The 27,780-nt window shown below is 38.3% G+C and overlaps 1 protein-coding gene across 9 annotated transcripts in view; it reads left to right on the top strand.

Moving 5' to 3' along the window:
* Nucleotides 1–27,780, top strand: part of IMPG2 (interphotoreceptor matrix proteoglycan 2) — a 78,640-nt gene that overhangs the window by 37,560 nt on the left and 13,300 nt on the right. For all 9 annotated transcript variants that reach the window (XM_024994088.2, XM_024994093.2, XM_024994077.2 and 6 more), the window contains 5 exons: nt 8,031–8,275; nt 9,991–10,076; nt 19,414–19,717; nt 20,684–21,978; nt 22,567–22,786. In XM_024994088.2, coding sequence (XP_024849856.2) covers nt 8,031–8,275; nt 9,991–10,076; nt 19,414–19,717; nt 20,684–21,978; nt 22,567–22,786 — 2,150 coding nt within the window. The remainder of the gene's footprint in view (nt 1–8,030; nt 8,276–9,990; nt 10,077–19,413; nt 19,718–20,683; nt 21,979–22,566; nt 22,787–27,780) is intronic.

Genomic DNA, 27,780 nt, shown 5'->3' with positions numbered 1-27,780 from the left:
GAAATAGTTTAGAAAATATGGTAGCCCTAGGTCTAAAGGAACATGGCTCAGTTCTTTTATTACTTCCAGTATCACTGTCCAACTTTTTAAAGATCATTTGGCAAACATTATTTGTTAAGAGTCATATATTAAGTATTTTATACTTTTTCACACTACATAAGCTCTGTCATATCTATTCACTTGGAAGTAGTGTAAGCGATACATTGAAAATGAATGAGTGTGGCTGTGTTCCAATAAAACTTATTTATAGATCCTGAAATATCGTTGTCATATGGTGTTCACGTGTCACAAAATGTTATTTTGAGTTTTTTCAACCATTTAAAAATATAAAATCCATTAACTCATGGACAGTGGGCTGGAGTTAGCTCATAGGTTGTAGTTTACAGACTTCTATCATAGACTGCTGACTAACAAGTACTTGTATTTTTTAATCTCTTAATTTTTATTTTAAAACTTTTATTTTTTTGAGGTATAGTTGATTTATAATACTATATATGTTTCAGGTGTACTACATCGTGATTTTAAAGGTTACACTTAAACTGCATTTTTAGTTATTATAAAAGATTGCCTATATTCCCTGTGCTGTATAATTAGCCTTTGTCAAATACTTTAAAATACTAAGTTATGCTTAATTTAAAATTAGTATAAAAATTGGCATTCATAAAGCACTTTCAAGTATACAGTTGTCATTGAGTGATATAACCAAGTGTCATTTTAAGTGGTGAATGAAAAGAAGAAAGCTGATTTCTATCACAGTTCATTTGTGAAAACAGTTGCTCTCTGGAGTGTCTTAGAAGCACAATCTTAAAAGCATAGTCAGTCCCCTTTGTGAAAGTTGCTTGTCTTTTTGTCTTTGAATTCAAGTTTGTTTAAAATTTACTTTCTCTTGAAAGATAAATAATAATAATATAGAATATATGAAGCAAATTCATAGGCTAAGCATAGGGATGTTTAGAGATAAAATAACATTTCTTCATTTAATTTTTAAAAAATTTTTAATTTTATTGAAGTAGAGTTAATTTATAGTATTAGCTTTAGATGTGGAACACAGTGATTCAGGGTTTTATAGATTTTATTCCATTTGAACTTATTATGAAATATTAGCCATATTCTCTGTGCTGTACAGTATATCCTTGTAGCATATTTTATACATAGTAGTTTGTATCTCTTAATCCTCTACTCCTATCCTGCTCCTCCCCCCTTTCCTCTTCCTACCAGTAACCATAGTTTGTTCTATATATCTGTGAGTCTGTTTCTGTTTTGTTCATTTGTTTATTTAATTTTTTAGATTCCACATATAAGTGATAACATAGAGTATTTATCTTTCTCTGTCTGATTTATTTCACTCAGTGTAATACCTCCAGATCAATCCATGTCATTTTGCCTTCATTTATATAAGATCAGGGGCTTCCCTGGTATCTCAGTCAGTAAAGAATCTGCTCTGCCTGCAATGCAGGAGACAGATTCCATCCCTGGGTCAAGAAGATTCCTTGGAGAAGGAAATGACAATCCACTCCAGCATTCTTGCCTGAGAAATCCAATGGACAGAGGAGCCTGGTGGGCTACAGTCCACATGGTTGCAAAGGGTTGGACACAACTTAGTGAGTAAACCACCACCACATATAAGATATAAATATAATATCTTACATTTGCAAAGGGCTTTCTGACTTCCTCATTTTCGTTTATATTATTTTAGCAAGTATTTACTAAGTATTTACTAACTGTCCTAAAAGACTATGCTGTGAAAGTGCTGCGCTCAATATGCCAGCAAATTTGGAAAACTCAGCAGTGGCCACAGGACTGGAAAAGGTCAGTTTTCATTCCAATCCCAAAGAAAAGCAATGCCAAAGAATGCTCAAACTACCGCACAATTGCACACATCTCACATGCTAGCAAAGTAATGCTCAAAACTCTCCAAGCCAGGCTTCAACAATATGTGAACTGTGAACTTCCAGACGCTCAAGCTGGATTTAGAAAAGGCAGAGGAACCAGAGATCAAATTGCCAACATCCTCTGGATCATCAAAAAAGCAAGAGAGTTCCAGAAAAACATCTGCTTTATTGACTATGCCAAAGCCTTTGACTGTGTGGATCACAATAAACTTTGGAAAATTCTTCAAGAGATGGGAATACCAGACCACCTGACCTCCCTCTTGAGAAATCTGTTTGCAGGTCAAGAAGCAACAGTTAGAACCAGACATGGAACAACAGAGTGGTTCCAAATCAGGAAAGGAGTATGTCAAGGTTATATATTGTCACCCTGCTTATTTAACTTCTATGCAGAGTACATCATGAGAAACACTGGGCTGGATGAAGCACAAGCTGGAATCAAGATTGCTGGGAGAAATATCAGTAACCTCAGATACGCAGATGACAGCACCCTTATGGCAGAAAGTGAAGGAAAACTAAAGAGCCTCTTGATGAAAGTGAAAGAGGAGAGAAAAAGTTGGCTTAAAGCTCAACATTCAGAAAACGAAGATCATGGCATCTGGTTCCATCACTTCATGGCAAATAGATGGGGAAACAGTGACAGTCTTTATTTTGGGGGGCTCCAAAATCACTGCAGATGGTGACTGCAGCCATGAAATTCAAAGACGCTTATTTCTTGGAAGAAAAGTTATGACCAACCTAGACATATTAAAAAGCAGAGACATTACTTTGCCAACAAAGGTCTAATGAAAGCTATGGTTTTTCCAGTAGTCATGTATGGATGTGAGAGTTGGGCTATAAAGAAAGTTGAGCGCTGAAGAATTGATGCTTTTGAACTGTGGTGTTGGAGAAGCCTCTTGAGAGTCCCTTGGACAGCAAGGAGATCCAACCAGTCCATCCTGAAGGGAATCAGTCCTGAATATTCATTGGAATGACTGATGCTGAAGCTGAAACTCCAATACTTTGGCCACTTGATGCAAAGAACTGACTCACTGGAAAAGACCTTGATGCTGGGAAAGATTGAAGGTGGGAGGAGAAGGTGACAACAGAAGATGAGATGGTTGAATGGCATCACCGAGTTTGAGTAAACTCTGGGAGTTGGTGATAGACAAAGAGGCCTGGCGTGCTGTATGCAGTCCATGGGGTCGCAAAGAGTCGGACACGACTGAGCAACTGTACTGAATTGAACTGGGAAGACTAGACTGTTAAAACATAACTGAATTCTGATGTGAACCCTCTGGTCAAAGAATGGTGTTCAGTTGCTGAGTGCTGAGTTTTCTATGGGGACACAGAGAACAATTCAATATGAAGCCATTTGATTTTATGATAGAATTCTTAACCTAAGTACAGTTTCAAAAACTGTTCAATATTGTCGGATATTAACCAGTTGGTGGGATTTATTCACAACTTCTTGGTATTCTTTTATTTTGAGCTGTGTATGAGTGAATGTGTAGCATATGAGTGAATGTGTAGCACAGAAGTAGTCTATGTAATATATATATATATAACCTGTCTCTGTACGTAAGTATTTGTATACACATGAAGTTTTCTGTTTGCTTTGTACCTCTTTCAAGTGGCACACATTATTTTAAGTTAGTAGGACCCATTTGAAGTGAATCAACAAAATATCTGCCTGGTGTCCACACTTCAAAAATTCAACTCCAGGCCTTGTATGAACTTTCTTCCTAATAGAAGTGTGAGAGAAGAAGAAATATCTGAGTTTCTTGAAATACCTCTGGTTTGATTGATCGTCATGAGATGTAATATTATTTTTTCTATTTAAAACTTGCACACGTCAGACAGCCAATGAGGACATCTGAAGTGAATAAATTTCCCCTCCACATGATTGATGTCTTTGGAAATAGCAGTCAGAGAGACTCTCCTCTATATAGCAGTTGTTTCAGTGTAGTTTAGAAGGTGAAAGGTGATGCTGTAGGGACGGTTGGTTAATTTGGTGTTGCTGAGTGCAGAAAGGCAGCCCAGCTTTCTTCAATCAAATAATGTTTTGTCCTCAGTGTGTATCCTGCATCTTATGTACTTCCTTGTTCTTCTGGCTTATTTTTATTCTGCTCTTTATCCTGAGATATCTCTGTATTGCATTTACCATGCCAGAACTAAGTCTGTTCTGGGTCATACTGAAGTGAAGTTCTCGAATCTGAGAATAGATGATTTTCTGATTCCTCAAGCATTTCTTTGATTTCTCTTTCTAGGACAGAAACTTGATAATGAATTGAAATATCTCTGTGAGGCATTTTATCTTCTTTAATGAATATATCTTTACCAGACAGGGTAGATGATATTAGAAGTGTTATTTTTAGATGTCCAAGGAAAACACTGGGAGAAAAATTATATTTTGCCAGTAAAGAGTAAGACCACTAATCTAACCCAGACTGCCTGATTTGCACAGATTTCTTGATCCAGAAACATTTCTCTTGATCTTCTCCTTATGATGTTTAAAAGTCATGCAAAGCACATGATGGGCTCTCAATAAGAGCTTGACTCGCCTTGTCTGATTTTCTGTCGAGTCCAGGAAGCAACTGGAGTGCTAACTGGCACAGCCATTTCCTCTCCTCCATTTTTTTTCCCGTTATCCCTGGTTCTTGTCTTAGAATCATGTTAACAGGTTACTAGGTTGGGCATAGATCCCAGGGAGAAGCTTGCCTTTCTGGAGATGCAGGCATGTGCCATCCCGCAGAGCTTGGAAAGATCATGCTCACAGAGTTATGTTCTGCCTGTGAAGCGGTGTCCCTAAAATGATTACTCAGAAGACAGAAATGTATGAGGTTAATATGCAAGCTCTTTAGGGTGAAAAATGTGTGTACTCAGTTTCTTCTGTCTTGTTGGAACCCATGGGCTGTAGCCCACCAGGCTCCTCTGTCCATGAAAATTTCCATGCAAGAATACTGGAGTGGGTTGCCATTTCCTACTCCAGTGGCTTTTCCTGACCCTGGGATCAAACTTACATCTCCTGCATCGGCAGGCCACTGCTCCACCTGCATATTTAGAGACTGAGCACCCTTCCGATTAAGTCAAGAATATCACATATTGTCATTTAAGTGTCACAAAGTCAATGGTTCTATCTGCTACATTAGTGAATAAAACTAACCATTTGTTTTTTCATTATTTTCAAAAATATTTATTGAACTACTAGGAGCCAGGCATTGTGAGGGATGTTTAGGACACACGTGGTGTGGTGAGTTCTGACCAGTAGGTGTCCCTCTTACTGTTCAATTTCACATTGGGGCCATCGTTTTTTTTTTTTTTTCCAGACCATATTTTACTGAATTTATTTCTTTACAAAAGGAGATCAGGAGTTACTCATGAATCAACATGTTCTGACATGATAAATTAAGAGATTGAGGGAATTTAGAGATGACAAGCAGATGTCTTATCACTCAGCAAGGCATCCAAGTGTTGAGATGCTCAGTTACCACTGTAAGGTTCCCTAAAGCACACCATTGGAAGTGACAGCTTATCAGACTGGGGAGGAAAGCCTTATTGATGATACTCAGAGTGGGACAGGAACATTGTGCCTCACTGCTTCTGTGGTAGGCAAGGGGTAACACCTTCATGGCGTCCCCTGTAGACCCAGGGCAAGTCCAGAACTGCCAGAGTTCCCAGGAAGAAGAGGTCTCCTAAGACCAATTTATGCTTACCAAACTACAAAATATAGTGCATTCTCTAGGATGCTGATTGATCTATTTAAAGCAAGAAATGTATCTGCCAGCTGACTAATTATTGCATTGGCTTAGCTCATGCATTCTTTCCCCATAGGACAATCTGTAGGAAATTATGATCGTAAGTTCTTTTGCCAGCTTGAGATCAGAGAAGGGAAGTTGGGTGATCCTAATGGCCAATATCAAAGTCATGCTAGCCTATTGTAGCTATCTCCAATCTAGGGTTCTGTGTTACAAGGAAGCTACAATGCACTGCTACAGGCTTTTCACTCATAGTAAGATAAATTAGTTAAGTAGCCCTTTTTCTAGACTCCATGAGACCCCTCTCATTATTCTGACATTTTTTTTATTCTAAAGACATGTGAATACCTTAATTAAGGCTGGAGTTTTCTCTCTCTAGTCAGGCAAGTATAGATTTCTGTTAATTTAATAGGCATTGAATGCCAGGTACCAAGTCAGACATTGGAGATAGAAACTCAAGGACAGACTGCAAGGCATTCACTATAAACAAAATCTTTTTACAAAACAGCACAGTCTATAATCAAGGAATATATAAGTGAATCAGAAGAGGAAATGCTTTTTTGAGTGATTTGGTTTGGGCATCGTTTTGCTCCTACAGAATGTCTGAAGGTGGCAGATTATTTCCGTGCACATCTGCCTTCAGTGGTTCATCTTTGAGAGGGTGGAGGATCTTTGAGAGGGTGGTGCATCTTTGAGAGGATGGAGGATCTTGGTGTGCTTGTAGGGTATTGTTTCTGATGGCTGTGTCTCACAGACTGGCTGGAAGTGAGGGTGATGAGTAGAGCAAAGCTGTTCTCGTGATGACTTTTTTTTTGTTAATAGTTTAAAGTTACTGAGTGTAGTGTAGTCATTCAGAATGCTGGTGTCAGAGTCAGGCAGATCTGTGTTTGAATCTTGACTTTACCCCTTTATATATTGTAATATTTTAGGCAAGTCTTCTTTAAAGCTTAGTTTCTTAACAATAATCTGAAGATAATAAAACCTTCACATTTGTTATGAGTGTTAAATCAGACAAAGCCTGGGACATAACCTGTCATTGTAAGCACTTACAAAAATGTTAGTTTTTAGCTGTTAGATAAGTCTGAGTTGGTCTATAAGGTGTAGTTCTATTGGTTTAAAAATCTTATATTCTGATGTTTCTTCAAAATGATTATTTAAGAAAATGTCAAATGACATATCAAGTCCTACTTATTTATTTTCACTTTATCCTTTCTTCCAAGAAATCGTCTCTTTGTTTGCCTGTGGAAAGATAGTGAAAAGGCCCCATTCCCAGACAAAGTTATTTATTAACACTTTTCAAAATTTTATTCAACTCATTAATGAGGGAGCCAGCAGAAAAATGAGAGGTAGTTTCTAGAGCATTTGGAAGAAATATATATAGTTAACTGGGAAAGGAATGCTAAGTTAGATGTTGTTGCTATTTAGTCACTAAGTTGTATCCAGCTGCTTTTGACCCCGTGGACTGTAGCCTGCCAGGCTCCTCTATCCATGTGTTTCTCAGACAAGAATACTAGAGTGGGTAGCCATTTCCTTCTCCAGAGGATCTTCTCAACTCAGGGATCAAACCCATGTCTTTTGCATTGGCAGGAAGATTCTTTACCACTGAGCCACCGGGGAAGCCCCGCCAAATTGGACTAATTTGTTAGTTGTATTAACTAATTTGCTAAATGTCCTATAGGCAAGTAAAGTCGTAAACTTTGGAGTTATCATTCCTAGTGGGCCAAAAAACCATCACTTCTTAGTAAGTTTTTTACAATGCACTATTAAACTTTATGGGACTGTAAATTGTCTGGGCTATCAAAGAAGAGACTTAGATAGCTGTCATATTAGAAGATATTCTAGCATGATATTTTTTTAAAAAACTCACAACTCATCAATTAGCTTTATTTCCAAATAGTTCATATTTTCCTTTCACAATAGATAACTGTTTCAGTTCACAGTCATTAAGCTGCTTTACTATTTCACTCCCCATTGTGGAGTACATAAATCGTCCAGCAACAGTACTGAGATATAAGAGGATTTCCCATTGTTGGGTGGAGTTAGAAGGTTTGGTTTGGTTTTTTTAAATCAGGGAGGAGAAACTCTAATAGGGGAAGAAGGAAGCTGACTGAGAGTGAAAAGGAACAGTTGATTTTGAAGGAGTGAGAACATGGGGGGAAGAAGATGCTCAGGTATTATACAGGCTGGCTCTGTGGCCTCCGTGTTCTTAGAGCTGTAAACTCTCTGTTTTCTGGAAGGAGAAGGGTATGGCTAAATGTTGCCATCCAGAGTCTATGGAGAATGGTGATGGAATCCTTGCCTTATGAGACTCTTCCTAGGTCTAATGTTTGCTCTCCATGGCTTCAGAGTTCCTTTCTTTGTGTTTCCTTGGCAGGACCTAATCTGTTTTTCTTGTCATCCACAGTGGCATAGATGTTCACTATGCAGTTACCTTCAATGGGGAGGCTATCAGCAATACTACCTGGGACCTAATTAGCCTACATTCCAACAAGGTGGAAAACCATGGTCTTGTAGAATTGGATGATAAGCCCACTGCTGTTTATACAATTAGTAACTTCAGAGATTATATTGCTGAGACACTGCACCAGAATTTTTTGCTGGGGAGCTCTTCTTTGAATCCAGATCCTGACTCCCTTCAGCTTATCAATGGTAAGTTGTATAACCATTAAGTCCTTGTATGGTTTTAGTTTCTTTCCCAGTATATTCTCATAAAACAAAATTCCCAATATATATATGGTTCTTAGCACTCTCTAGGCTGCATCATACAGAAAACATCCTGATATGAATGGTGCTTTAGCTTTATTTCCAGATAGTTCATATTTTCCTTTCCCTGTTTTAGTTCATAGTCATTAAGCTAATGACTATTAGCCATGCAGCTAATTCAGGTAGATTAATCAGGGGTTTCTGGTGAATCAATGGCATGAGGATTAAGATATGCAATAGGCAAAATGAGGCTGTTTAGGATACTAAATCCATAAAGAGCATAGTGAGGTCTTATTTTTATGTGGAGCTACCTTCTAGAAGGTGTCCTAGAAAGAGGTCAGTAATTCACAGCAAGTTTAACAAAAGCTTTAGGATATCCAGCACAAACTAATTCAGGTGCTTTGCCTTTCAGTAGATACACATTTCAATTGCTCAGAATTTTGTTCCTAAAATACATTTCTGTTGTTACGCCAGCTTCAGAGTTCTGAATGGCTGCAGCTTCCTAGGTAACTTGATCGTCATTAAAATATATATTCATCTTTGATTTCACGCTACTGGTTTTCCATAGAAGACAAGTTAACTGAACACACTGTCGAGAAAAAGTTTTGGAAAGTACTTATTTTCCAAAAATAAAGTTTGATTTTTGATTGATCCCTTTATGTCAGTGCAGTGAAAAGTGAAAGTGAAGTCACTCAGTCGTGTCTGACTCTTTGCAACCCCATGGACTGTAACCTACCAGGCTCCTTGGTCTATGGGATTTTCCAGGCAAGAGTACTGGAGTGGGTTGCCATTTCCCTCTCCAGGGGATCTTCCCGACCCAGGTGTCAGTGCAGTAGGAACAGGTAAATACAGAGATTTTGCTTCTATTTTTGGTGTATACACCAGATCACCTTTCTCGCAACCCCTTCTTTTTAATTTTTATTGATTCCTTCTCTCCTCCAGGAAAAATCATTCTATTTTTTGGTCTGTGTTCACATACATTATATAAATGCCTCTCATATTGTTTTATTTATCTCTCTGACATAGGGAACACTTCCACAAGAGGAACTTGGCTTTATTAGTGTTTATAGCCTCAATATAATCAAAGTCTATAGTAACTAGTGAGGTTTCAGTAAATCTTACTGAGTTGAATTATATAATCTACTCTCTTAACTTTGTGACTCTTTAGTATTGGTATAGTGATAAACTCTCTGGTGTCTTACCCTATTTTTCAAAGGTACTCTCTGCCAAAAAGGAAATAGTTTTGCTGCCAAAAAGGAAATAGTTTTGTATAATTTTCTCCATTTTTGGCATCAGCCAAATGAATTGGAATTTCAGTTCAACTTTCTTATTAAAATGAAAAAAAAGTCAATTTTAGAACAGATACTTCATGGGAATCCTGAAAAGAGTAAAAAATGCTTGAGAAAGGAAAGAAAATAGGAGTGTTCAAAATGTAACAATGGGAAGAATATTTATGTTGGAGTCTTATAATTTAGATAGATGGTGCTAATATAAGTAAAATATTTGAATAAAGTATCAAGCGTTTTCTAGGCAAGATCCTTCCATTTGTTCTACCCAAATCTAAGCTTATAAAAAGGAAGAACTTGGTTTTTAATTGTCTCTGAACCTTAAACACAGTAGTGTCTCAACTAAAAATTTCTTTAATGTTATTCTTTCTTTAGTGAGAGGGGTTTTACTTCCCCAAAGTGAAGACCAAGTTTGGAACACTCAAAGTTCAAGTCTTCAGCAGGCCCTACCATCTATTCTGGTAAGTATGTTTCTGTGTTTTATGCCTAGAACCAGGCTCTAAAACTTCTCGTCTTTGTACACCTGCCTGCTTACTTTGGCATCATGGATTTCCCAAGCTGTTCCTATTTCAAATATTCTCTTACATCATCCTTGGAACATTATTCATAGTTGTCAACTCATGGACCCAACCATGAGCAGATAATTTAAGCCTTCTGCAGTGGTTAAATGAAGTCCATACGTTCAGCATTGCCAAAGTCCGCAAATGGTAGAAAGGTTATTTGTGGTTCATACTTGTTTGGTGATAATTAAACTGTAAGTGCCCACTGAGTTGTTCTCTAAAAGTTACCCAGAAATGTAAATTTGATGTACATAGGTACAGAGTATAGCTTTTTGTTACAGGGACTGTATTGAAGAAAATGTTTATATATTCCAGAGCCTATAGAACAGTGTACGTATGGAAAAGAGAGAAAGAAGAGTAAAAATAGTGCCTGGTTGACAAATGAGAAATATTGCGTGGGACTCTAAATCAGCCTCCCTTTATCCTGGGCAGAAAATATTCCCATTTGCACAGAAACAGCATGGAATGAACTTTTTTTTGTTGTTCCTACCACTCAACTCCCCTGGGCACACTTCTGTCCCTTCTAGCCTCCACTTGCCATGACACCTACCCAGAAGCAACCAGTCAAAAAGAAAGTAGCTTCCTGCAGTGTCAGTAGAACAACCACCACAATACCACTAAAGACCAAACTGTCTACAACGATTCCAGGATCTTCTGTTATCACATGGTTGCACCCTGGACATTCCCTTCTTCTATATTCCCCACTCCTTCTACCCTCTTGATACTTCTTTTCTGTCTCATATGGCAGAAAAGAAACTAATGTTAAATTAATTTCAAACATCTGTTTCTTGGCTTTCATCCAGCAGTGGAAATTTAGAAAGTCTGCCTCAAACTGGCTTAACCATCAATATGAGCAGCCATTCCTTCTGCTCAGGTGTAGAGCAACTCAGTTTTGAAATGTGGAGTCACTGAAAATACTCTTTTCACCAAGTTCCATAATGGAGAAAAAAGGTTAGAGGGAGATTGACATCAGAGATTACATTCGTTTGGTGTTTGTTTATTCATCCACTTACTCATTCAAGTGTATTTATTTTGTCCTTTTCATGTGCCAAGTGCTGGGGAGACTAAGATGAATAAGGTGTGGTCTTGCCTACAAGAGGTAGTTTCCAGTCTGGTGGTGGTAGACAGACTTGTACACAAATAAGGTGGTGCTGTCATAGGCGTTCATTCAGGGTGTGGTGGCAGGGAGTGGTGATCCATTGCAAACACATGCCTCTGGCCTCTGTTCCTTCTGATCCCATTCTGGTCAGGGCTTCTTTTCTTTTCTTTTTTTTTTTAACAGTTGTTTTGGGCTACTTTATTTATTTATTTTTTACTTTGCAATATTGTATTGGTTTTGCCATATATCGACATGAATCTGCCACAGGTGTACACGTGTTCCCCATCCTGAACCCCCCTCCCACCTTCCTCCCCATACCATCCCTCTGGGTCATCCCAGGGCACCAGCCCCAAGCATCCTGTATCCTGCATCGAACCTGGACTGGCGATTCGTTTCTTATATGATATTATACATGTTTCAGTGCCATTCTCCCAAATCAACCCACCCTCTCCCTCTCCCACAGAGTCCAAAAGACTGTTCTATACATCTGTGTCTCTTTTGCTGTCTCTCATACAGGGTTATTGTTACCATCTTTCTAAATTCCATATATATGCATTAGTATACTGTATTGGTGTTTTTCTTTCTGGCTTACTTCACTCTGTATAATAGGCTTCAATTTTCATCTACCTCATTAGAACTGATTCAAATGTATTCTTTTTAATGGCTGAGTAATACTCCATTGTGTATATGTACCACAGCTTTCTTATCCTTTCATCTGCTGATGGACATCTAGGTTGCTTCCATGTCCTGGCTATTATAAACAGTGCTGAGATGAACATTGGGGTACACATGTCTCTTTCCACTCTGGTTTCCTCAGTGTGTATGCCCAGCAGTGGGATTGCTGGGTCATAAGGCAATTCTATTTCCAGTTTTTTAAGGCATCTCCACACTGTTCTCCATAGTGGCTGTACAAGTATGCATTCCCGCCAACTAGAGAAGACATACTGATGGTCAGGGCTTCTGTCACCACAGATCTGTGATGATAACTTAGAATGATGTAAAGACACAAATTTTATATAAGCCAGGGTTTGCAAACTTGAGATGATCTGACTAGATATCCAGCTATAGGCATGTGCTTTGGGGCTATTTTTTTAAGTCAATTTTTAAAAATTAGGAGATTTTTTGATAAAAATGCAGATTTTTCAATTTCTTTTGAAAACCGGAAGATCCAAAATCATTGTTTACATTTTCCATTGCAAGAAATGGCTAGAGCTTGGTTGAAAGAGGCTGCCCATTTAGTTATGGCAGACACTGACTAACTGTACTCATTTGTTCATTTATGTTGCTTGTTCTGTGGGTCTATTTGCATTTAAGCCAACTCCTTGGTTTTTCAGTTTGAGGAGACATTGGAATGTTAATGGTAATAATAAGACATGAAAGAAAAGTATGATTAACTAGAAGTGTCTGGTTATTGCTTCTCCCCTTCCTCCCCCTTCTTCCTCTCTGTCCTCTCTACTCTAATAGAAGTGAGGTTTTTGTTGTTTCTTTTTTTAACCAGATTTTATTTTTAGAAGTTATTTTAAAGGTAGTAATTTGGGGATATTGAATTTGATGCCTTTTGGCCTTCTGATTTGGAAAATCACTTGTTGAACAGTGTGCTTCCTATAGCACTTAGCAAGCTTTTCAATTGGCATTAGCAGAACTGAAACTGGCCAATATAATATTGAACCTGTTGATATACTACATTGAGCTAAAAGAAGAATTCGGGAGTTGAATTTGTTACTATGGGAACATCTATTCATATAAAAATAAATGAAGTGCTATTCCTGGCATGTATGTGTTTACCTTTCAAAATATATGAGAAAGCTTCATTGCCATGCCATTTTTTTTTTTTTTTTTCTTAAGGGGGTACTTGTTTGGAATAGATGGTCTTCTTTCTTTCTTTCTTTCTTTTTTTTTTTTTGGTCTTCTTTCTTTCTTTAAAAAAATCAAGTTGTTTTACTTCACATTTTATGTTGCTTACCTGTGGCTTAAACTTTCATTACAGAATTGTTTATTATTTTAATTTTTAGAAAATGAAAAGGAATTTAGTTTACAGGTATATTGAAATCATGTATATTGCTTGAGGATTTCTTTTTCATTGAGGATTCAACTGCCTTTCCTAATATGTGTCAGGTCGTAGGCTCTTTATGATAAAACTCAAATTCTTAGGTATAGGTTGAGGAGCTTAGTCATCTCTCCTAGAATTTTGAAAAAATGCACACCTAGAATTACAACAATATAAATATACCTGACTCAACTGGAAGCACAGGTGGCTTTAATACATTTCTAGAAGTGGTTTTAGATAATTAAGAGGAAAGCAAATGAATTCTCTGGTATGGTATGATTCTTATCATCATAACAGCTTTTTTGAGGGACAGAACTTAGTATTGACTAAATGGCTTTCTTACTTAAAATTGAATACATACATAATTTTAGGATAATAGAAAAAAATGAGAAAGGAAGAATTCCCTTATATGCAAATAGCTTCTATATTCAACATAGCAGACATTTAAATATTAGAAAATGGTCTTTCCTCCTTTCTCTGCTCTTTTTTCACCTGAGTCTTTTGGATCTTTGCACACATGCCAGCCTGAATGAGAACTGACTGCCAAATCTGCTAGCTCTAGTTTCTCCTCTGGAAATCCTTTTGCCCTCTGGGTATATACACTTGTACGTATTCTTCAACAAAAAGTCCTATATGGTGAGTGAAACCCAAGGACAGAACTCTAGTAACTCAGAATCTAGTTCAGATTTTTTTTCTCTATTTTTTGTGACTGTGGGCCTTTCCTGACTATGAACCTCAGTTCCTTATTTTTAATAGGCAAGTTTTGACTAAATGATTCTTAAGAGTCTTTCTAGTTATAAAATATGGTACTTTTATTATGTTCACATATATGTGCATGCTCTGCCCCCCTTCCTAACATAAGATTTTTGTAAACCGAAGGATGGCCTTATAAAGTACTAAACCTTTGGCAAAACAAAAGCTTCTATTTGTTTTACTTCTACATTCTAGACTTCAATTTGTTGTCTTTTCATTTATTTGGAATTGAACTCTGGAATTGCTGTCTCCATCTGGGCAATTCTTTTTATTTCCCATTTCTTGAGATATAATTGACCTAGAACATTGTATAAATTTAAGGTGTACAAGATGATGATTTGAAGTACTTATCACAGTAGAGTTAGTTAACAGCTCCATTACTTCACATATTTATCTTTTTTTTGGTGGTAAGAACATTTAAGAGTTACTCTTTAGACAAATTTCAAGTTTATAACAGTACTGTTAACTATAGCCACCATGTTGTACATTAGATACCCAGAACTTATTTGGCTTATAGCTGCAAGTTTGTACTCTTTGACTGACGTCTCTCCATCTCCTCACCCCCAGCCCCTAGAGAACACAACTGTTTTTATGAGTTTGGCTTTCTCAGATTCTATGTGTAAGTGGTATCATACAGTATTTGACCTTTTCTTCTGATTTAGTTTACTTAGCATAATGCCCTCCAAGTCCATTCATATTGCCATAAATGGCAGGACTTCTTTCTGTTCCATGGCTAGATAATATTCCATGGTATGTGTGTAACGCATCTTTATCCATTTATCCACTGATGGACACTCAGGTTGTTTCCATGTCTTAGTATTCTGAATAATGCTGCACTGAGCATAAGAGTACAGAGAACTCTTTGACACACTGATTTAGTTTTCTTCAGCCATATATCCAGAAGTGGGATTGCTGGATCACATGGTAGTTCTGTTTTTAATTTAAACTGTATACTGTTTTCCACAATGGCTATACCTATTTACATTCCCACTAACAGTGCACATGGGTCCCTTTTCCACACACCTTTGCTAGCACTTTTATCTTTTTTGAAAATAGCCATTCCAACAGGTGTGAGATGATGTTTTGTTGTGGTTTTGACTTGCATTTCCCTGTTAAAGGTGATTTTTTAATATCTTTTCATATAACTATTAGAATATTTTCTTTCTGTTTTTCTCAGACCTCCTATGGATATACCTTCTGCATGCTTCTTGCTACCTCTTGTGGCAGATTTCTTAAGTTTGTGTGCCCTCTCTTGATCCTGCAGTGCACCGGGCTGAGTGATGATAGCTTTCCTTTTGCTTTCCCAAGGGAAGTGCAGAAGCTAAAGTTTGTCATCTCTCCCTGGCCTATAGATTCAGGATGGCTTTCTGTTCACTAGCTGTCTGCCAAAGCTCGCTCTCTCTGCCATGGGAAGGGCATACAAGGAACCAGCCATGGGGTGGAGCAGGTGTGTGTGGGGGTGAGGCACACACAGTACTGGAGGCGCCCGTGGGCTATGGAAGGGGGATCAGTGGGCAAAGCGTTTTGGCAACTCATGGTCAGGCCTCCTGATGGAGTCCGTCATGCAGTTAGTAGGATCTGTATCCCTTTAATACGTTCAGAGTCCTGGCTGCTCTTCTTTCAGCCACTTCCCATCCCCTAGTTGTGCATCTTACAACTCAGTACTCTGGACAGAGTGAGAGAAATACAAGGACCTGCACAGCTGGGGCGGCCAGAGACTAACACACTCTCACTTTCCTCTGTGCAGAAATCTTGTGCAGAGTGGTGCTCTCTTGGCCATGGGCTGTGTTGCCATGTGGGAAGGATGAGGTGGGTAAAGTGAAACTGTTTAGCTTACCTTCAACAGTGTGTCTGAACTTGGATTTAGTGGTATTTTGGGAGCTACTCTTTTGGACTCTTGGACTTCCACAATGGTTCTCTCATTTACGGGTGATTGTCCAAGTTATTGTTCTCCAGTGGCTCCCAGATTGTGTCCAAGAGGGGCTGGAGCTAGTTCATGGGCCACCTCAGGTCCACAGTCAGGGCTGAAGTCTGTATGCTTATTACCCTATGTGCCAGGTGGGCCAGACTCCTTCTGGGTCCCTTGGTATATAGTACTGAATCCTGCAGCTCCCACAAAGTCACTTTTGTCCACAAAGGGTGAAAATTGCTGTTGTTGAAAGGGGAGTATGAGTTGGGGTTGTCTTACTCATTCATCTTGCTGACATCACTCTTGGCTCATTTTTGAGGACCCAGAAACTTTTAGACTCTCTAGTCAGAAATATAAGGCAACTTTATGTATCTGTTTGGTGCTAGGTTATATAGAAGCACCATGTACATAGGTCAGTGATCACAAGCTGCTTTCCCTATATAGAGTTTTGAAGTTATGAAGGTTAAATTCATTCCTGGTGATGACATACTCTTAAATACTAAAATTTACTAGAAAAATGCCAGAAATCTTTCCCATGATTTAAATCATCTTTTTGGCCTTACTCATGATTGATATCCTCAGTTTCACTTCTGATGAGAGAATTCCCAAGAGGTAATTTCTTATCCTTAAATGGTTCTTTCTTTTTTTTTTTTTTTAATATATCATTTGCAGCAGTTACATCTAGTCTTTTGAAGATGGTCTTCCTCTTCCTTTGATATATATTTTGCTTTTCTCTATATATTCAGTTCATCAGACTCAGATCACTAGACTCCAATCTAATGCTCAGATGTGTCTTTGTCTAATTCCTCTTTCTGACCAAGTCACATTGCCAAAAATATATACTAATATTGCACCATCCCCTTTTCATCACTTCCCTCTTTACTCTTTAGATTCTTTATTTCTAATTAAATTTTGCCAGAATGATATCATGTTTGGTTCATGTTGTTGTTTTAATCCATTCTCTTCTTTTTCTGGCCATTTGTATTTCATCACATATCTTGTAATCACCTTTTGACAAAAATGATGCAAACTTTTATGGATATTTAAAATACATTGCACTACAGAACATGGCTCAGTTAGGGTTTCAGTGGTAGCAGAACCCCCTGGATAGTAGTGTGAGGTTAAGGGAATGAAAAAAGGAAATCTCAAAGTGTGCTGAGACTAACAGCAATGAGAAGCCATTCCCATCCATTGAGTTTTAGGGCAGGGGGAGGAAATGCAGTGACCAGAGCCCAGTAAGAGCTGAAGCTTTAGTTTTTTGAGGGACAGAGCTACTGCAGGACACACAGTATGGAGGCTTAGAGGAAAGAAATACCCTAACCTCTCAGTCTTCCTGTTTTTTGATCTTCCGCTTCTAAACGTGCAAACTCAAACAGAAGACCACTCGTAAGGGAGCGGGGGTGATGAAGTTATCAGGGAAGAGAAGGGGCTAGGGTTGTGACAGATAAAAGTAACCAATAGGATGGCTCACTTAAAATAGGACCTAATTAAAAGAGTCTGAACAGGGAACGAAGTGTTGGTGTCACTGAGTTCCACAAAAGAAAATTAGTTACTTGACTTAGTGCTTTTAGTTTAGAAATAGTAGATGAAACTGAGAGTATTTCTATGTATACCCAATGATCTACTGTGCATTTGTCACTAGAAGAAGGGATGAATTCGGACATGCTCAGTAATTTCTTGCCTCCTGTTTCCTCCTTTGTGATTGAGGGAGTGTGCTATCTAATGCTTCATCATGTGGACCCTTGATGGAGAGACGAGAGAAAGTGTGTAGACAAAGCATAAAAGACATTAGGTGATGTAACTGAGTTGAGTCCCTCCATAGCTTAGTAGGTTGAGTTAGTTCATGGCCATAGACTAAACTATAGTTAGCCACCTTAAAATTGTGTGCTTTTGTTTAAAAAGCATGTTAGGCTTGAGCGTATGTGCCAGTGAAAGTTCACCACCTCTGGCAGGAATCTCCTGGAGGAAGGTGGAAGGGATTCTGTTCAGAGTTTCTTGTTCTTAGTTTCCATGGACTTCATTTTGTTCATAGCTATCCCATGAATTCTAGTTTTCAGGCAGGTTTATGCTTGTGGAAATTTTCTTAAAGTTTCCAGTTAATGAGAAAATATAATGATTCAACAACTAAAGAAGTATTTTAGAAACCCAGGCAGGTATAATACAATGGGCATGTGATGAGGCTCCATCCTTTACTGAGGAACCTTTAAGAGTGTAATACCATGTCTTGGTCCCAACTCTTAGACCAGTTAAGTTAGGATCTCTGGGGTGTGTGGCTTGGGCATTGGTGTCTTTAAAAAATCTGCATGAGATTTTAATGCTATTTAGAGTAGAGAATTATTGATCTTTCCTATTTTTCAGTTTTCACCTAGGAAATATTTTATGAATTCCTTATATGCATTTGACACTTCTTGGGTTTTGTTATTCAATATAGATTAGAATATATAAACTCTTATCCAATGTCATGGCCATTTTACCTATTAAAATCATCATTAAACCTTTTTACATAGACTGATCTGCACAAGATTAAATAATTAATGTGTTCAAGGATTGTGTTTCTGTCCACTTTTCTATTCCTGAGTGTGTGCTTAGTCGCTCAGTCATGTCTGACTCTTTACAACCCCATGGGTTGTAGTCTGCCAGGCTCCTCTGTCCATGGGATTCTCCAAGCAAGAATAGTGGAGTAGATTGCCATTCCCTTCTCCAGGAGATCTTCCAAACCCAGGTCTCCTGTATTGCATGCAGATCAAACCCAGGTCTCCTGTATTGCATGCAAATACGTTACTGCCTGAGCCACCAGCTAAATTTTAAGATACGATTAATACTATGTTAGTAAAGGTGGTACTATAATTCACAGATATTGCTATAATTTGCAGATATGGCTACTTATTCAAGGTAAGAGACCACATTTCACTTGGTGGCATTTCTTATAAAAATAAAAGACCTATAATTAATTTTTAATACCTTTCAGAATGATGAATAAAATTACCGATTGTTTTTCCTGCTGTGAGCAACGTGCTTAGGTTTTTGACAACAAAGTAAAGATATTAGTAACTTCTGTGTATTTAAAGCACACCAATAAGATAGAGGGAAAGGAACCATCTAAAGCAAGAGAAACAATGTTTTATCCCACAAACTCATTTTGTTTGGGATCTTTTAAAGATAATATGTCATCTGTTCCTACTTTTTAGGTGAGGTTAAAGTGATACCTTGATTGATTTTTCTCTAGATTTTCCAACTAGTAAGTGGTTGAATTGGGATTTAATTATAGATCTGTTTGCTTCTAGAGCCCATCCCCCATCCCTTTCACAATATTACATTGCCTTTTGTCCCTGTAAAATCTGGGAATGTAGATGGATGGATGATTATTTGAAATTATTTGTATGTGTTTCTTTTATCTATGATATGATTTAACCTCTTTTTGCCCCTCCAGGATAATACCCCTCAAGCTGAATGGCCCTCAGCAGATGAATCCACCACGAGCAGTATTTCACCACTTGGTTTCAGCTCTGGCCTTCCTTCAGCCACTGGCAGGGAACTCTGGTCAGAAAGCCCTTTGGGTGATTTAGTGTCTACACCCAAATTAGCCTTTCCCTCGAAGGTGAGCCTCAGTTCTTCCCCAGAGGTTTTAGATGTTAGCGGCTTGACTCTTCATTCTGTCACCCCAGCAGTGCTTCAGACTGACCTGCCTGTGGCTTCTGAAGAAAGGACTTCTGGGTCTCACTCATTAGAAGATGGTAAGGAATTTTAATCACTTTTCACAATTTATTGCATTAGATGACAGAGGTTTTGAAGAGAGCAAGAGACTAGGGTTAGAAGAAAGCATGGCCACATTCACTGAGAGGAAATGTCTTGGAAAAGTTGTGTGAGAAAGGGAACAATTGGCTTTAATGGGTTGGAATGGAGAGTCCAAATGGGTAAATAATAAGAAATGAATATCTTGGGTGAGATCACCTAATAGATATTTTGAAGCTTCTGTTAAAGGATATATAATTAAATTATATTACTATTTAAGAACTACTCTACTTGCTTGAATATTTTAGTAGTAAACAAACAGCCTCAAAGATTATGCCAGTATCTTTCAATAGGATTAATTTGGGGCCAATAGAGATTTTTAGCTTGCATTAGGCTTGAGAAGGGGAAAGTCTGAACTGGGGAAGCTGTAGCAGAGATTAAGAAATGAAGTCAAGTAGATGGTTTAGATGTGGCAGGAGAGGACAAATCAGTGAGACTCAGGGCTAGAGTATAGGTGAAAGAGGAAGATGAATAAAGATATAAATAATGAGCCCAGCTTTTTGAACATTGGGTGAACCTGAAGAATGGTAGACAATAAACATTGCCAGAAAATGGGAATTCAATTTCTAGGGAATTTTCTTCCTAAGGTTTTACTAGAGTCAGTCTTTGTTGTCAATATGGCTACCAGCAGTTCTCTGTTTTCACGGGGTAAAAAAACCCAAAGTGTTTGAAGATGAGTTATTTTAGTACCTGATGTTTTGTTATCCACAGGGAAGGGGGTTATAATCATGAGTGACTGTACCACATCACAAAAATATAATCATCCCTTCTTGTTGTTTGCTGGATTTGGCAAAGTAAAAGTCAGCAACTGTCTGTCATGATCTAATGGGGAAAAACAGGTATTTATTAGGACTGGGAATATATTTTGGCATCTTTGTAGATTGATTAATGGAAAACTCTATTTTTAGGATTAATGAAAGTTGAAGTGTCAGAAGATTTTCTTTCTATTAATCCATTGCCTTCAAGTCCATTTACTTATCCTGTGCCAAAAGAAACACCACCATCCATGGAAGACTCTGGGGTATCTTTGCCATCCTCACCATATCCAGTCTCCTCTGTCACATTTGATCTTCTTGCTAAAGAAGTAACTACACCGTTTGGCATGGACTCTTTGGCCTCCAAAGTCAAAGACCAATTAGAAGTGAGCTCTTGGATGCCAGACACAACTATGGAAAAAGAGTTCATGTTTGAAAGTGGTTTGGGTTCAGGGTCTGGGCAAAAGATAGACCTGATTACTTGGCCATGGAGTGAGACTTCATTAGAGAAGAGCACTGAACCATTGTCCAAGTCATGGCTTGAAGTTGAGGATTCACTTTTGCTAACTGAGGGTATAGATGTGAAACCAGTTATAGATGACAAAATAGATTCTGCAGATCAACGTGCTGAGCATTCAGAATATGGGCCTTTTGATGGGTCTACAAACTTTGCAGAAGATGAGCCCCTTGGTGGACCTACTGTGTCCCTCTTTGCAGAGACCACAACTCAATCTGCATCTCCAGTTCTACCCAAGCACACATCAGAGGTACCCGACATTGATTATTACTCAGTTACCAAATCACCTCCTCTGCTGACATTTGTGGCAGTCTCTGCTTCTATTGATAAAGCAGATCAAGTAGAACACTTTCTAAAGGAGGATATGGAGCAGACTACAGAGTCATTTAACCATGAATGGTTTGACAGCAAGATTTCAATAGAAAAGTCAGATGTGCAGCCTTTGAGGACCACAGTGCCAGAGTCAGATGTCTTTTGGGCAAGAACTTCTCCCTTAGGGAAACTGTCCAGAGACACATTGGCAAGTACACCACAGAGTACTGACAAGCTCTGGTTGAAAGCTTCCATGACACAGTCTACCAAATTGCCTTCAACCATAAGTTCCACCCTGCTGGAAGATGAAGTCATTATGGGTGTACAGGATATTTCATTAGAGTTGGACCAGATAGGCACAGATTACTATCAGCCTGAGCTAATCCCTGAGGAAAGTGGCATGGTTGGTAGTTATGTGGAAATGTCTACAAATATCCACTCCACAGAGATGGCTGTTGTGGCTCAACCCACAAGAAGTGATGACCTGAGTCATACCCAAGCCGTAGGAGCTGTGGTGGTTTTCTTCAGCCTCAGAGTGACTAACATGATGTTTTCAGAAGATCTGTTTAATAAAAACTCTTTGGAGTATAAAGCCCTGGAGCAAAGATTCTTAGAACTGGTAAGCATAAGAAGTGAAATACGGGCATTAGTGAATAATCATATATGAACCACCCGTCTTTCCCCACAACATAAGATCTCAGCCAAGGAAAATGTGGTCTGCTGTAGACTTTCATTTCCTATCATCTCCAAATAGTGTAATAGCCTAGGGTTGGTAGGAAAACAATGAGGCAGGTGGATACAAAAAAAGGAAAACACAAATGTGGCATAACAGTGATATGACAACTTAGATACTGGATTTTTTATTCCATAATTTCTAGGATTGAAACAGGTTTAAGATTTATTTTCACATTTTATTGTGAGATTGCTTTGTAGGTACCTATAATACTTTCACTGTCACGATCCTTTAGTGAAACAGAGAATAAACTCTCTGGTGGCTAAAACTGTGAGTTCCATGGGTTTCCTAAATAACTCTGATAACCTCATGACTCAAATAATTCACAATTCATACTTTTGTTGATGAACAATTTAAATAATGTAAACAGAATACAGTTTGGAAAAGTGGAGAGGTTCGTCTTTCTTTGTTTTTGGTGTATTGAACAAAATGTAAAACTTTGTCAATAAACTGACCACTTTACATGTATTGTAGCTGGTTCCCTATCTCCAATCAAATCTCACTGGATTCCAGAATTTAGAAATCCTGAACTTCAGAAATGGCAGTATTGTGGTGAATAGCCGAATGAAGTTCACCAGGTCTGTCCTTCCTAACGTCACCAATGCTGTCTACGTGATTCTGGAAGACTTTTGCACTACTGCCTACCAAACCATGAACTTGGCTATTGATAAATACTCCCTTGATGTGGAATCAGGTAATGATATTGAATACTATCATGGTTTCTTAGTGGAATCTAATTATTATCCGTGTGTATTTTCTTCCACACTGAATTGGGTAAGTTCAATACTTATAGGTAGAAGAGGACTAAGTCAGGCAAATTTGCTGCATTTTGATAATTAGTAAATTATCTCTTCCAAGGGTGTCAGTATCATTCTCTTTTCAGAAGGATTGTCCCACATGCTATCTTTACTTAGCTCCCATTCTCTTTTCTACCTGCTCCATCTTTTTCTCTCTTTTACTAATCCATTGAATGTGTTCTTGCTACCTCTGTATGTTGTGAAGCCCATTAGATGTGAACTCTCTCGCCTTCTATGTTATTCTTCCATGTTGTTTTATCTATTTCCATTATTGTAAGTCTAATATAAATGTCAGTAACTCTCTACATTTTTATATGCAGATCATGCTTATTTTCTGAGCTCCAGAATCTGTATCTAACTACATAGTTGATGATCTCAACTTGGATATATTCTATGTATATCAAGCTTAGATTAAGCCCTGAAGCTAAGACTGAGCCCTTGTTTTCCATCTCTTCGTACCTTCCAACTAAATCTGCTTCTCTCAGCTTGTCTCTGTTGTTAAATGGAAATTATATCCACTCCACTACTGAAGCCAGATACCTAGAGAGTCACTCTGATACCTCAGTTTCCATCACCTCTAACTTTTAGTCACTCACTAAACTTACATTGATTCTGAATTCTAGATATCTCAGATCTGTGTGTTTTTCTCTGCCTTCACTGCTCCTTCTTTAGGCCAGACCATCATCATCTTTCATTTGGACCAGTCTCCCCACTATCTCACTTTTTTTCCTCTCTCCCATCCCCTTCCATTCGTTTTTCAGACAGCACCCAGGGCACTCTTTCTAGAGCATTGATCAGATTATTTCACTTTCCTGCTTGAAATACTTTCAGTGGCTACCCGGTTCAGTAACCACGGGCCTGGTTCCTATCTTCTTCCCCAGTATCGCCCAGTGAAGCGAACTTTTTTACTCACTGTGTTCTACTCGGACTAGCTTGTTTTGGGTTCCTTTGATTCCCAAAACTTTTCTTGTCTTGAAACCTTTGCACACTCTGTCTTTGCCTTAATCTCTTTCCCCTCTTGGCTGACTTCTGCTTACCCTTTATGCCTCTGTTCAAATGTCTCTTCCTCAAGACTTTCACTGATTCATAATCTAGACTGGTTCTTTTCCCTCTGTAAAATTTATAACTGTTGTAGTCATGCTAATTTATGCACATAGTTGCTTAATAGCTATATTTCCCAGTGGAACTATCCGCACAGACTGAGACTTTGTCTGTTTAATTAGCCACTTTGTAGCCAAAACCTCTGCATATAGAAGGTACTCAAAAATACTGTGAATGAATGAAATAAACCATTATTTTTATTGGAAAGAGTTGGATGCAGAGAATACTGGTGGATGCTCAGACTTTTTTCTTTTTTACCTTCTGCATACCAGAGGAGCATGGTTTTGAGTAGGAGTAAGATGGAATGTCTGGGTTTGAATTTCTCCAGTGCCCTTTACTCTCAAACTGGTTTGGAAGTCAGCCCTATTCTTTAACCAGGAAAGAAGCAAACATTCTTTCCTTTGAACTCCATGAAGGACCATTATTCATTGAAAGTGAGGAAAATGATTTAGCTAATTCCCCTATATCCGCATCTCTTGCCACTTGAGTTCTTTAAGGACATTTGCACATTTTTTGCCATGTGGTCATGTGGTGTAGTGGAAGAAGCAATTAATTATAATTTGGAAGGCCTGCTTTCTTGCCTCTGCTCTGCCATTTATCATTTGTGTGATCCTAGATGAGCTGTTTTATCTCTGAACCTTACTCCCTTACACAGCAAACGGGGTAGTATTACTTGGCCAGTATTTCATGGGGCTATTCTAAGGATTAAACAAATAGCATATATAAAAGCATTTGACTAGCCATGTAAATGCAAGCAGTGATGATTTATAAACCTTTTGCAAAAGTCTACCCACTTCTTTTTGAAGAGAAGTATATAAATAAGTACATTTACTTCAATTTTGTATGTTACTCACATGTCAGATGTATGCCAAGTCATCAAGGTTTATAGAGCCACCTTTTCCCTTAATATTCAAATGAATTTGCATTCGTCCTCACCATGTGCAGTGTAAAACCTGCATCCTAGGCCCTCCAAGCCCTAACATCTCTAGGAATTATCAGGGAATTTAACTATCTCTTAATTTTCTCCAGCTTTGACTTTCTTCTATTGAATTTCCAATCTCACCATTTGTCTTGACCCTTGTGGTTGTTCTTTATGTTAATCCAACACAGATCACAGTCCCATATTTTATTTTCCCAAAATACCCTCAACACAGGGCAGTTGATTCCATCAGATATTTGCTGATGATATGAGGGTGATAGAGGAGTTTTTGTCATAGTACAGAAAATGGGTTAAAAAAATATTACCGTTAGGTATAAATATCCCAAAATTTTTCAGCCACCCTTTCAAAGTTGTCTTTTAACAGCCAGTTTTTCCTCCAGGACAGAGTCAACTGCTACATTACTCTGGCACCTCTGGCTATTTTATCAGACCTTCTTCATATTTCCTCTACTCCCATTTTCTGGGACCCATCAATCCTTCTCTTCGCCTGTCCCTGGAAAACCAGAATGTAATTCATTCTACAGTTTAGATCGCTGTCTCCTATCTCAAGCATAGCTCCAAGTCTCCCTCTGTTTTCCCATAAAGTCATTAAATATTCTTCCAAATGGAGAGCTATCCATTCTGAACATCTACCTTATATCTGCACAAAAGACTAGAAAGAGACTTTAAAATGCCAATCTCTTATTTGCATGATTTAAATATTGGTCTCAGTCTCTCTCCTTGATTGGAAATAAAAGGGGGAAACATTTATCTTTTTCCCCTTATGGATTCTATTTTTCCTTTCCTTAGGCACTCACCTACACCCACAGAGTGGTCACAGAGTTTTAGAAATTTTAAATAGAATTTTCCCTATTAACACATACATTTTTAGCTAAAACGTTTCAGATTAAAATATTATTTTATCTCAACATTGGCTAAAGATAAGATTGACTTGTCTCTTGCTTAATTTATTTTCACATATAATATCTCAGAAATTCTTGAACTTCCATCAACAAGGGGGGACTGTGCAATAACATCCTTTGATGTTGTTCAGTTGCTAAGTCGAGTCCAACTCTTTGGGCCCCATGGACTGCAGGACATCAGGCTCCTCTGTCCTCCACTGTCTCTCAGAGTCTGCTCAAATTCATGTCCATTGAATCGGTGATGATATCTAACCATCTCATCCTTTGCCACCCCCTTCTCCTTTAGCCTTCAGTCTTTCCTAGGATCAGGGTCTTTTCCAGTGAGTCCACTCTTCACATCAGGTGGCTAAAGTATTGGAGCTTCAGCAACAGTCCTTCCAGTGAATATTTAGGGTTGATTTTCTTTAGGATTGATTGGTTTGATCATGTAGTCCAAAGGGCTCTCAAGAGTCTCCACCAGTATTACAATTCAAAAGCATCAGTTCTTTGGTGCTCAGCCTTCTTTATGGTCCAACCCTCACATTCATACATGAAAACTGGACAAACCATAGCTTTGACTATATGGACCTTTGTTGGCTAAGTGATGTCTGCTTTTTAATATGCTCTCGAGGTCTGTCATAGCTTTCCTTTCATGGAGCAAGTGTCTTTTAATTTCATGGTCATAGTCACCATCTGCAGTGATTTTGGAGCCCAAGAAAATAAAATCTATCACTGCTTCCACTTTTCCGCTTCTATTTGCCATGAGGTGATGGGATCAGATCCCATGATCTTAGTTTTTTAATGTTGAGTTTTAGGACAGCTTTTTCACTCTCATCTTTCACCCTCATCAAGAGACTCTTCAGTTCTTCTTCACTTTCTGCCATTAGTGGTATTATCTGCTTATCTAAGGTTGTTGGTATTTCTCCCGGCAAACTTGATTCCAACTTGTGATTCATCCAGCCTGGCATTTCATGTGATTGCTCTACGTATAAATTAAATAAACGGGGTAACAATATACAGCCTTGTACTCCTTTCCCAATTTTGAGTCAGTCTGTTGTTCCATGTCCAGTTCTAACTGTTGCTTCTTGACCTGCATATAGGTTATACAGGTTTCTCAGGAGACAGGTAAGGTTGTCTAGTACTCCTGTTTCTTTAAAAATTTTCCAGTTTGTTCTGATCCACAATGTCAAAAGCTTTAGCATAATCAATGAAGCAGAAGTAGATGTTTTTCTGACACTCCTTTGCTTTCTGCATGATCCAACAAATGTTGGTAATTTGATCTCTGGTTCCTCTGCCTTTTCTAAACCCAGCTTGAACATCTGGAAGTTCTCATTTCATGTACTGCTGAATCCTAGCTTGAAGGATTTTGAGCATAACATTGCTAGCCTGTGAAATGAGAGCAGTTGTATAGTAGTTTGAACATTGTTTGACATTGCCCTTCTTTGGGATTGAAGTGAAAAAGGACCTTTTCCAGTCCTGTGACTGCTGCTGAGTTTTCCAAATTTGATGGCATATTGAGTGCATTACTTTAATAGCATCATCCTTTAGGATTTGAAATAGCTCAAGCTCAGCTGGAATTACATCATCTCCACTAGCTTTGTAGTAATGCTTCCTAAGGCTCACTTGACTTCACACTCCAGTGTGTCCGACTCTAGATGAGTGACCACACCATTGTGGTTATCTGGTTAAGACCTTTTTGGTATAGTTCTCCTGTGTATTCTTGCTACCTCTTCTTAAACTCTTCTGCTTCTGTTAGGTCCTTACCATTTCTGTTTTTTATTGTTCCCATCCCTGCATGAAATGTTCAGTACTATCCTTACCACCCCCTAGATACACTTCTGTCCCTCACAGGGACAGATTTCAGCCTAGGCCAGGATTAGATTATTTTCTGATTACAAAGCCACAAAGTGAATATGAGGACCAGGATGTGAAGACTTAGGAAATACACAGTGGAATCCTGCTGTGTAGT

This window comes from Bos taurus, chromosome 1, assembly GCF_002263795.3.
Source record: "Bos taurus isolate L1 Dominette 01449 registration number 42190680 breed Hereford chromosome 1, ARS-UCD2.0, whole genome shotgun sequence".
Taxonomy (NCBI): domain Eukaryota; kingdom Metazoa; phylum Chordata; class Mammalia; order Artiodactyla; family Bovidae; genus Bos; species Bos taurus.
This window is presented reverse-complemented; position numbering and strand designations above follow the sequence as displayed.